This window comes from Macaca mulatta, chromosome 14, assembly GCF_049350105.2.
Source record: "Macaca mulatta isolate MMU2019108-1 chromosome 14, T2T-MMU8v2.0, whole genome shotgun sequence".
Taxonomy (NCBI): domain Eukaryota; kingdom Metazoa; phylum Chordata; class Mammalia; order Primates; family Cercopithecidae; genus Macaca; species Macaca mulatta.
Window position 1 is genome coordinate 78,404,271 of NC_133419.1, and position 12,332 is coordinate 78,416,602.

The window sequence follows — 12,332 nt, forward strand, 5'->3', positions numbered from 1 at the left end:
AGCCGGGCATGGTGGCACACACCTATAGTCCCAGCTACTCAGAAGGCTGAGGCAGAAGAATCACTTGAACTCAGGAGGCAGAAGTTGCAGTGAGCCGAGATCATGCCACTGCACTCCAGCCTGGGCGACAGATTGAGACTCTGTCTAAAAAAAAAGAAAAAAAAAATGGTAGAATGGTGGTGGTTGCCAGGGGCTGGAGGGGGTGCAATGGAGGATTACTGTTTAATGGGAAAGAGTTTCAGTTTCAGTTTTACAAGATGAAAAGAGTTCTGGAGATGGACGGTGGTGATGGCTGCATAACAATATGAATGTACTTAACACACATGAACTGCACACTTAAAATGGTTAAGAAAATAAATTTTAATTGTTACCACAACTAAGAAATGATTAGCCAGGCATGGTGGCACATGCCTATAGTTCCAGCTACTTGGGAGGCTGAGGTGAGAGGATTGCATAAGCCTGGGAGGTGGAGGTTTCAGTGAGCCGTGATCGCACCACTGCACTCCAGTCTGGAGTGAGACCTTGTGAGAAAAAAAAGAGGGGAGGGAGGAGAAAATAAATGAAAATGAAAAAAAAAAAAGAGATAAGAGAGCATCTGACCTAGTGATATTCCTTATCCATCTGGATACTTTACTCAAGTTCTTTTACTTTCTGAAATAATCCCTTAGCACTCCTTCTACTATGACACATAAATGATCTCCTTCACACCTGAGCTAAAAACAGAATTACCTCCAGGGAAGCCTTCTCTAATAATTGTTTCTTCTGACCATTAAAACTGTCCTGGTCCAGGCTTGCATCACCTTTCTCCAAACTTAGAGTCTTCTAATTGGTCACTCTAACTCCAGTCATCCAATTCCTTTATCCTCCATACTTTCCCTCAGAGTGACATTTCTAAAACAAAAACTGACAAGGTAGAATACAATGCCCTTTAGAATTGGATCCCTTCCAAATCTCCTGGTCTTATCTCTTGATGAGCTCCCAACCTAAAATCTGCACCAGCCAAACTAGTTGCATTTCTTCTAATGTGATAGCGTGTCTCACATCTCCATGCCCATGTTACGGTTGCTCACAACTAAAATGTCTTTCCCCCTGTTTTCCAACTGGCCAAAATCTATTTTTAGGACTTTTCTCAAGCATCACTACCACTCTAAAATGCATTTCTGGAACACTGCTTCCAAAAATTAATCACCCCCTTCTCTGAGGCCATATCATAACCTACCCCTTTCAGAAGACCTGAAACAGTATATTATTAATTCATTTCTTATTTACTCAAGACTCAGATCAGGGATTACATCAGATACATCTCTATTACCAACATAAAGCACAAAGTTTGGCACAGAATAAGTATTCAGACATGCTGAGCAAATGAAAAAATGAGCAAATGGAAAACTTTAGCACTTACTATCTACATACTACATATATGGTCTGCTGACTACACTGCTAGCCCCTAAAGGACAAGGAACATGTCTCATAGCTCTGCATCCTCCATAGCTACTAGCACAGTAGCATAAGTGAAGAATCAATCGTGTGAAATAAGTTCAGATACTACTGCCTGATCACAAAAAAAAAAAAAAAAGTAGGAAAAAGCAGAAGCCAGAGTAGTTTTATCCACTAAAATATTAATATAAGATACCACATTTCTGGACAGAACAAAAGAAAGGATAAAAAACACTATGGTCACCAATCTAGAACTGGGTCCATCTGGCATCCCTCTTCATTTCTTTTGGAGCTAGGGTCCACTTGATTAATGCACGCAGCAAGGACTGATTAAAGTGCTTGAGAGCTGACTTCAGAACACCTGAGTTAAATTTTGCTTTTAGACATGACAAAAGATTGTTTTTTAAGAGTCTTCACCACATTTATGCAGCCAACAGACACATGAAAAAATGCTCATCATCACTGGTCATTAGAGAAATGCAAATCAAAACCACAATGAGATACCATCTCATACCAGTTAGAATGGTGATCACTAAAAAGTCAGGAAACAACAGATGCTGGAAAGGATGTGGAGAAATAGGAAAGCTTTTACATTGTTGGTGGGAGCATAAATTAGTTCAACCATTGTGGAAGACAGTGTGGCAATTCCTCAAGGATCTAGAACTAGAAATACCATTTGATTCGGCCATCCCATTACTGGTATATACCCAAAGGATTATAAATCATGCTACTATAAAGATACATGCACACATATGTTTATTGTAGCACTATTCATGATAGCAAAGACTTGGAACTAACCCAAACGTCCACCAACGATAGACTGGATTAAGAAAATGTGGTACATATACACCATGGAATACTATGCAGCCATAAAAAAAGATGAGTTTATGTCCTTTGCAGGGACATGGATGAAGCTGGAAACCACCATTCTCAGCAAACTATCACAAGGACAGAAAACCAAACACCGCATGTTCTCACTCATAGGTGGGAACTGAACAGTGAGAACACTTGGACACATGGTGGAGAACATCACACACCAGGGCCTATCGGAGAGTGGGAGGCTGGGGGAGGGATAGCATTAGGAGAAATATCTAATGTAAATGATGAGTTGATGGGTGCAGCAAACCAACATGGCACATGTATACCTATGTAAAAAACCTGCACGTTGTGCACATGTACCCTAGAACTTGAAGTATAATAAAAAAAGTCTTCACCATTTAAAGATATAAATCGAAATTTATGATTAAAATAATACGATGCCAGGAATTTATTTTCATAAGAATCTGGTGGAGAAGGTGAGGGTAAAGAAGTAGAAGTGGATTGGAGGGAAGAGGGAAAATGAAACAAGTTTGGCCACAAAATGATAAATTTTGAAGCTGGGTAACGGGTACATGGGAATTAATTAAACTATTCTCTCTACTTACATAGTATATATTTGAAATGTTCCATAACAAAAGGTTTTTTGTTTTTTTTTTTTTAAAAACCGAAGTTCAAATCTATACCTTCCATTTACTAGCTGGGTGACCTTGAATACTAAACAGCGCTAAGCTTAGTTCCATTATCTGGAATTTAGAGATAACAATGGTGCTGTCATCAGGATTAAATAAAATATTACATATGGAAAGTGCTTTACAAACTCTAACAAGCAAACTAAATGTTAACTGCTCTTAGAAGTATTATTATAGATTATCATTGGTAATAGAACTTTAATATAATAATAATGGTAGATATTGCTAAGAAAAAGACTAACGGAAAATAGATCACTGAGAGATTGAAAACTTCTTGAGAACAGAAATCCTGATTTTGGCCAGATGTGGTGGCTCACACCTGTAATCCCAATCCTTTGGGAGGGCCAAGCAGGAGGGTTGCTTGAGCTCAGGAATTCGAGACCAGCCTGGGCAACACAGAGAGACTCCATCTCTACAAAAAAAATTAAAAAGAAAAAATTAGCTGGGAGTGGTGGCATGTGCCTGTAGTCCCAGCTCCTCAGGAGGCTGAGTTGGGAGGATGGCTTGAGCCTGGGAGTCCAGACTGCAGTGAGCAGTGACCGCGCCATTGCACTCTAGACTGAGAAACAGCAACACTCAAACAGATGCCAGGCACAGTGGTTCATGCCTGTAATCCCAGCACTTTGGGAGGCTGAGGCAGGTGAATCGCTTGAGCCCAGGAGTTTGAGACCAGCCTTGGCAACATGGTGAAACCCCAACTCTATCAAAACTACAAAACTTTAGCCAGTCTCATAACCCAGTCTCTAGATAGATAGATATGATTTTTAAAAACTTTTTTTAAAGAAAAGAAAGAACAACAAAAAAAGAAAGCCTGATTTTATTCATGTAAAACATAAGTGAAACATTTATAATGTCCCTTCAATGTTCCAAGGAACCTGCCAGGCACTGGGATAGAGATTAATGGATCTGCAGCCTCTGAATTTAAGGAGCTCAAAGTCTGAAGGAGATAAACACATATGACAAACAATTGCAAAGCATAAAACTTAATAATTGTGCTAATAGGACACTGTCCAGTGCCCAGAACGTCTGATATCTATTTGCTGAGTAAAAAGTGTCAATTCATTTATTCATTCAACAAATATTTATTTTACCAGGCACTGTTCTTGATTCTGCAGAAACAACAATTAAAAAAAATAAAAATCCCTGCTCAAGGCAAGCTTATGTTCCTGTACGGGGAAATGGACAAGGAACATAATTAACAAGAAATTATACAGAATATTAGAAGATGGTAAGTCCCATGGAGAAAACAAAATCAAGGAAGGGGACTAGGAAGTGCTGGGTGGCGATAGGCAGTTTCGATATGAAACAGAAGGGTAAAGGAAGACCTCAGTGTAACAGTGACATTTGCATGCTGATAGCTGCAATATGAAGTACAACTCACCATTTATAACACAGTCTTAAAACTGTCAAAGATATGTTTAACCTAAATATAACAAAGCCTACAGGTCTAACTTTCAGTTCATAGTAAATACAGAGAACAGAGGACAAGCTAATCCTCAAAAAAGTAAATGAATTCAGAAAACAAGACATTTTACAAAAGAACTGTCTCAGTTTATTCATCAAATCAATGTCACCAAAATAGTAACTGTTGTAGGTTTTTTAAAAAGACTAAATGCCATGTGGGGACCTGGTTTGCCTTTTGATTTGAACACATCAACTATAAAAAGATATTGGGGGAACAACTAAAAAAATCTAAATATCAACTAATTCTTAGATGACATTAAAGAATTACTTAACTTTATTCATTATGGTTAGGTGGTTATGTTAAAAAATAAAAAGTCCCTCTACTTTCTCACAGCAGTGAGAAAAAAAAAGAAAAGAAAACAACAGGCCGGGCGCGGTGGCTCAAGCCTGTAATCCCAGCACTTTGGGAGGCCGAGACGGGCGGATCACAAGGTCAGGAGATCGAAACCATCCTGGCTAACCCGGTGAAACCCTGTCTCTACTAAAAAATACAAAAAACTAGCTGGGCGAGGTGGCGGGCGCCTGTAGTCCCAGCTACTCAGGAGGCTGAGGCAGGAGAATGGAGTGAACCTGGGAGGCGGAGCTTGCAGTGAGCTGAAATCCGGCCACTGCACTCCAGCCTGGGTGACAGAGCGAGACTCCGTCTCAAAAAAAAAAAAAAAAAAAAAAGAAAACAACAAAAAGATATCCCTTTTTAATAGATATGTAATGAGATAATTAGAAAAAAAATGACATATCTTTTAAAAATGCATCAAAACAAGGCTGGGTGCGGTGGCTCACGCCTGTAATCCCAGCACTCTGGGAGGCCGAGGCAGGTGGATCACCTGAGGTCTGGAATCGAGATCAGCCTGGCTTACATGGTGAAATCCTGTCTCTACTAAAAATACAAAATTAGTTGAGCGTGATGGCGTTCGCCTGTAGTCCCAGCTACTCGGGAGGCTGAGGCAGGAGAATTGCTTGAACCCAAGAGGCGGAAGTTGCAGTGAGCCCAGACGGTGCTACTGCACTCCAGCCTGGGCAACCGAGTGAGACTTATCTCAAAAAAACAATAATAAAATAAAATAAAATTCAGCGAAACAAATAGAGCAAATTTGGCAAAATTACTAATAACTGTTAAATTCTAGGAATGGGTATTTGGTAGGTGACTACAGTATTTTATCTACTTTTCCATAAGCTTAATAATTTGGGGGCTGGGTGTCGTGGTTCACACCTGTAATCCCAGGAATTTGGGAGCCCAAGGTGGGTGGATTGCTAGAGCTCAGGAGTTCGGGATCAGCCTGTGCAACATAGAAAGCCCTGTCTCTACAAAAAAAAAAAAAAATTAGCCGGGCATGCTGTACATGCCTGTAGTCCCAGCTACTCAGAAGGCTGAGACAGGAGGATCAATTAAACCTTGGAGGTCGAGGGTACAGTGAGCTGTGATAGCACCACTGCACTCCCACCTGGGAGAGAAAGCAAGAGCCTGTCTCAAAAATAATAATAGTAATAATAATAATGATTTTTGGGCTGGGCATGGTAGCTCACGCTTGTAATCTCAGCACTTTGGGAGGCCAGGGTGCATGGATCACTTGAGATCTGGAGTATGAGACCAGCCTGGCCAACACAGCAAAACCCCATCTCTACTAAAAATACAAAAAAAATTAGCTGGGTGTGGTGTTGCACACCTGTGGTCCTAGCCACTCTGGAGGCTGAGGCAGGAGAATCACTTAAACCGAGGAGGCGGAGGTGGCACTGAGCCAAGATTGCGCCACTACACTCCAGCCTGGGCAACAGACCAAGACTCAGTCTCAAAAAAAAAAAAAAAAAAAAAGCAAAACTTAGCCTGGAGTAGTGGCACATGTCTGTAGTCCCACCTACTTGGAAGGCTGAGCCAGGAGAATCACTTAAGCCAGGAGTTCCAGGCTACAGTGAGCTATGACGGTGCCACTGAATTCTAGGATGGGTGACAGTGAGCCTCTGTCTCAAAGAAAATTATTTTGGCCAGGCGCAGTGGCTCACGCCTGTAATCCTAACACTTTGGGAGGCCGAGGCAGGCAGATCACTTGAGGTCAGGAGTTCGAGACCAGCCTGGCCAACATGGCAAAACCCCATCTCTACTAAAAATACAAAAATTAGGGCATGGTGGCACTTGCCTGTAATCCCAGCTACTAAGCAGGTTGAGGCAAGAGAATTGCTTGAACCCACGAGGCAGAGGTTGCAGTGAGCCAAGATTGCACCACTGCACTCCAGCCTGGGCAAGAGTGAGACTCTGTCTCAAAAAAAAAAAAAATTATTTTTCATTAAAAAAGAGGGCTACTGCAATTAGATATGAGGGCCATGAATTAGGACAGGAACAGCAGGATGTTAAGGGGACCACATTCCAGAGATGAACGGGTCATGATTGATGTTAACTCCTCTTTTGTGCTTCCACTGCACTCTGCACATATTGCACTCACAGTAACTTCAGCAGTATGATGCACTTTATCATTGACACGTTTTATTTCCATCTACTATACTGTAACTTTCTGAGGACAAGATCTGCATCTTTTTTATCTCTGTATCCATAGTACCTAGCACATGGAAGACACTCAGTAAAAGCTTGCTAATGAATACCTTATTTATTTGTAATATTAACCATTCCGCAGACATGATACAACTCCTATGATATACTCCCATCAGATCCTCAAGATTTTCTTACCTTGTAATAATGTTCCAAGAGAATCCTGACTACTCCCTCTACGCTTTCTGCCTCGACAGGCTTCCTGGCAAACTGGAGCAGGTATTGCAAAGCATCTGCTGGGGAGGTAGCTTTACACAGATCTATGTGGAGTGCTGCAGATTTACTTGGTTTTGTTAGTCGGAGTTTCTTAGTAGCAATTTCCTCCTGTTGTTGCTGCAAGGGGTAGAGAAAACTGAAAACACAGAATCTGCAAATATAACTTTGCCTCATTTGGTGGAAATAATTTTCCATTATACCAAATAATATATTTAGCTGACAGACTTAGGAAAATAGTGTTATAAACTCGAAAGAGTACCCGGTTGGTGACAAGGTCATGAGTCTCAATTTTGCCTTTACTAGCTCCTATGACTTTAGGCAAGTCATTTAATTTCTCCAAGTCTCAGTTTATTTCTCTGTAAAATAGGTATACTTTATTTTTTCTTAGAGATGGGGTCTCTCTATGTTGCCCAGGCTGGTCTCTAACTCCTGGGCTCACGCAATCCTCGCACCTCAGCCTCCCAAAGTGCTGAGATTACAAGCATGAGCCACCATGCCCAGCCTTACACCAACATTTTGCTCTACCTATCTCTGAGGATTGTGGTAGCCTTTGGGTTTAGAGGTAACACGAAGGATCTACTCCATTTTTTTGAGACAGAGCAAGACACTGTCGCGCAGGCGGGAGTGCAATGGTGCAATCTTGGCTTGCTACGATCTCCACCTCCTAGGTTCAAATAATTCTCTGACTGACACCCAACACGCTGGGATTGTAGGTATGTGCCACCTCCACCTACTAGGTTCAAGCAATTCACCTCCCTGACTCCCAGCTAGCTGTGATTACAGATGCGTGTCACCACACCCAGCTAATTTTTGTATTTTTAGTAGAGACAGGTTTTTCCATGTTACCCAGGCTGGTTTCAAACTCCTGGCCTCAAGTGATCCCTCTGTTTCAGTCTCTCAGAGTCCATTCTTTATTAGAAAACAAATATCAGACAGGGCGTAGTGGCTCACGCCTGTAATCCCAGCACTCTGAGAGGCTGAGGCAGGCGGATCACTTGGGGCCAGGAGTTCAAGACCAGCCTGGCCAACATGGCAAAACCCCGTCTCTACTAAAAATACAAAAATTAGCTGGGGGTAGTGGTGTATGCCTGCAGTCCCAGCTATGCAGAAGGCTGAGGAACGTGTGAACCCAAGAGGCAGAAGTTACAGTGAGCCAGGATCGTGCAACTGCACACCAGTTTGCACGAAAAGGGCAAAATTCCATCTCAAAACAAAAGAAAAGGAAACAAATATCGGATGGGCGTAGCAGCTTACACCTGTAATCCTAGCACTTTGGGAGGCTAAGGCAGGAGGATCCCTTGAGCCCAGGAGTTCGAGACCAGCCTGGGCAACATGGTGAAACCCTGTCTCTATTTAAAAAATAATAATAATAACAATAAAATAAAATAAATTTCCTTAACAGTGCATTTTTATGTACTGAGCAATCACCTCCTTACAAATCCACATTTCCATAGAAAAGAGACTAGAATTATTCTAGACAAGAACACAGTATGACATGACAAAAAGAACAAGGGCTTTGGAGTCAGAGGAATTTATATTCAATAACAACTTACTAGCTAGGGAAGGCCTTCTTTTATAGGAGGGCATACCAATACTTTATTATCACAGAGTTATTCGATAAATCTAAGTTACTAAACATAACTTTATTATACATATACGTAAGTGCTAGGCACATATCAGTTCTCCTTCCTCATCTTTTCAGCGGAGAAAAAAGAACAGAAGCACTAAGATCTCATTTAATCACTCTATGTTAACAACTGATGAAAAATTAAGTGAAGAAATTAGCTCTTCCCTTAAAATTCTTAGCCATTTCTATCCTATTCCTCTCAAACTCAGTTTTCAGTCTTATCAAAGCTGTAGTTAGGTCAAAAGCTAGGAATTTTTTCCCTAAGTATTATGTAAGGGAGAGGACAACCAATATCAACTGTCATTCAACCACTAGTAACACTTTAGTGAGCCAGGCCCTGTTGTCCATCTCCAGGACATGGAGACGAACCAGGCATTACCTCTGCCATCAAGGACCTCATACTGGTGGGAAAATAGGTACACTGGTAATTACAGTAGCATTGAACGAAAAGTACAAAAAGATTAGTACCACAGAATGCTACAGAAACAGGTGAAGAAAAGACTAAGCTCTTTACGAGGTTTCAGTTGGGTCTTGCAGCACAAATGTTAAGTCCACTGGGTGGAGAACAAAAAGAAAGGGAAGAATAGCATGTATTCTGTATAAAAGAGACAACCAGTGCAAGAGTTTGGAGATATGCAGACACATGAACACATGGCATATCTGGTCATGTGAGGATGGGTGGAAGAGGGGTGAGCAGTCTCAGGAAATGGGAACAACAGAATGTTGGGAAGAAAGGAAATTACATTGCGCAACAGTATTACAGTACTAATGTTCTTAATGCCACTGAACTTTACACTTAAAATTGTTAAAATTCTAAATTTTATATTATGTATTAGCATATTTTATATTATGTATTAACATATTTTACTGCTGGATGAATGAATCAATGTTATGTTTAAGGATCAGTATCCTGCTGGATGCTCTGTCTTGCCACTCTACAAGTCTAAGGATCTAAGAATGCAATCGATGCATTGGCATGAATTTGGGGGCATGTCAGGAATGCAGAATCTTGCCTCACCTCCTCTGCTTGACTTATCAAATAGAATCGACATTTGAACAACGTCCCCAGGTGAAAATCTGAGAAATAAGACATTAGGATGATTTGGGATCAACCCTAGCAACATCTACATGGAGACACACGGAGCATCACTGACCGCTCTGACATGGGCTCTGTCCACCTGTCACAACTTCATGGTGAGAAAGGTACTGTCCTCCTTCCTAGGTGAGCCGTTCCACCAATGGAGAGCTCTTGCCCTATGAAGTCTGTGACTCCCGCCTGCTTAGACTGCGCCTGAAGGAATTCTACAGACCCTTCTTTCAGCCCCTTAGAACCTTGTGTATATTCCAACTGGTCCCTGAGAGCTTTTTTTTGGAACGTGGGGGTGGGGAGGCTAGAAGGGTCTCTGCTGCTAACTGGTGAATCCTCGTACCTCCCCGGAAGGCTCAATGTCCACATGTGGAAAACGAGGATGCTAATATAACGCGATGTAGCAAAGTTGTGTGAGAGAATAAAATGAGATAACGGATAAGACAGTTTCACAAATTAAAAAACACTGTCTCTCCTAATAATTTTTTTAAAATTCTGTCAGACTTCACATATTAATGACAACAGCGGCTGCAAACTAACACGCCCACTAACGTGCAATATTAGAGATTATCAACAAGTCTGCACTTAACACGGGCGTATGGAGCCTGTTCTGTTCTGGCAAAGTGCATGGGTTTTGGATAATCTACCCTGGTCCGGATCGGTTCTGGATCTTTCCCGCCAGAGCTTACCTGAACCACTTTCGTGAATTCCTCATAAACCCGCTTCTTAAGGTGCGCCGCCATGCCTGCCTGCGGGCCCTCTCAGCTTCCGTACACTAGGAGGGAGGAGGGGGGGTGGACGGATCCGGAAAACTTGTCTAGGCGCGGGGGTGGGTGGATGACTTGCCGAGATCCCACAAGGCAGTGGGGTTTGGGGAAAGAGCGACCGCTTCCTGTTGCTCGACTGCACCGCCACTGCACGGCCTGATTTGGCGGCCTAAGCCTCCTGCGCCGGAAGAACGCAAACAAGAGCGCCGCTTGTGGGAGGCGTGGCCTCTGGTGGGAGGAGCCGAGATTGAAAGGGTGGGCAACCCAATGGGAGCTTTGGGAGGCTGGCTGGTGGCCTTGGAGTGGCTAAGAGACTTGCGCGGTGCGCGCGAAGGGAGGGAGGAAGTATAGGTTAAAGGGCAGAGGCGGGGCGATCCAGAGCTAGAGGCAAAACCCGGAGCCCTGTAAGGGGTTTGACTAGTAAAAGGATTTAAAGAGGCACAGCTGACATTCCCATCATCCTTTTCTGTACACGATGTGGCTTATAGGTTTCCTGAGCACTGCCTTTGTTCAAGCTGTGCGCCACCCCTCTCCTGTTTTGGGGTGCCTTTCCATACTCCCTTATTCCAATTTTGCAAAAGCTGCCATCCTTTGAGGCATCAGTCCCTGCTCTGATAGCTATAGTACAGTAGAAAGACATCTGAGACCAAGGATAAAGCAACGAAGCTACAGACGACAGTTCTGGTTCTTAAGCAAATGGCTCAACTACAAATGCATTTATAATAACCTGACAAAGATGTGACGGTGGAGTGAAATAATGCAGGAACATTTTATAGACTGTAAGGTGTAGTGCACATGTTAGTGTCAGTAAATCCAAGGTCAAGTTTTACAACCTACATGAAATTAGCTGTTCATTGTTTTGGTCTTTCAAAAGAATTAATGTGGGCCAGGCACGGTGGCTCATGCCTGTAATGCCAACACTTTGGGAGGCCGAAGCGGGTGGATCACTTGAGGTCAGAAGTTCGAGACCTGCCTGGCCAACATGGTGAAACCCATCTCTACTAAAAATATAAAAATTAACCAGGGCATGGTGGCACACACCTGTAATCCCAGACTCTTGGGAGGTTGAGGCAGGAGAATCACTTGAACCTGGGAGGTGGAGGTTGCAGTGAGCCGAGATCACGCCACTGCACTCCAGCCTGGGCAACAAAGCGAGACTCCGTATCAAGAAAGAAAGAGAGAGAGAGAGAAGAAAGAGAGAGAGAGAAGAAAGAGAGAGCGAGAGAGAAAGAAAAAGGGAAGGAAGGAAGGAAGGAAGGAAGGAAGGAAGGAAGGAGGGAGGGAAGGAGGGAAGGAGAAGGAAAGAAAGAGAGGGATAGTTAAAAAAAAAAAAAAAAAAAGCAGGAGGCTGAGGTGGATAGGTTGATACAGAGGACCCAAAAATAAACAAAAGATAGTATTTATCCTCAAGGTCCTACAGTCTGAGAAGACAGACACCCAAACTGATGGTGACAGTGCAACTGAAATGTGCTGGGTAACGGGAATGAATGTAGTTCAAACAGACCTAATTTCCTTAGAGTGCCTTAGGGAAGGCTTTCCTAAAATTAGAGGAAACTGGGTGTGGTGGCTCACGCCTGTAATCCCAGCACTTCGGGAGGCCAACGCGGGCGGATCACCTAGCTCAGAAGTTTTGAGACCAGCCCGGGCAACATGGCGAAATCTACTAAAAAAATACAAAATTTAGCAG

General features: G+C 42.6%; 1 protein-coding gene across 7 annotated transcripts in view; it reads right to left on the reverse strand.

Moving 5' to 3' along the window:
• INTS4 (integrator complex subunit 4) overlaps positions 1–10,645 on the reverse strand; it is a 111,085-nt gene extending 100,440 nt beyond the window's left edge. For 3 of the 7 annotated variants that reach the window (XR_013404197.1, XM_077963962.1, XM_015115272.3), the window contains exons 1-2: positions 10,568–10,645; positions 7,087–7,281 (exon numbers count right to left, since the gene is read on the reverse strand). Coding sequence is in view for 5 of the 7 variants with exons in the window: in XM_077963962.1 (XP_077820088.1) it covers positions 7,087–7,281; positions 10,568–10,621 (249 nt within the window). In the remaining 2 variants the exon portion in view is untranslated. Of the gene's footprint in view, positions 1–371; positions 522–3,264; positions 3,360–7,086; positions 7,301–10,567 lie in introns of those variants that run through there. The other 4 variants (XM_077963961.1, XM_015115273.3, XM_077963963.1 and 1 more) reach the window with 4 other exon arrangements.
• Positions 10,646–12,332: the final 1,687 nt, after the last annotated feature.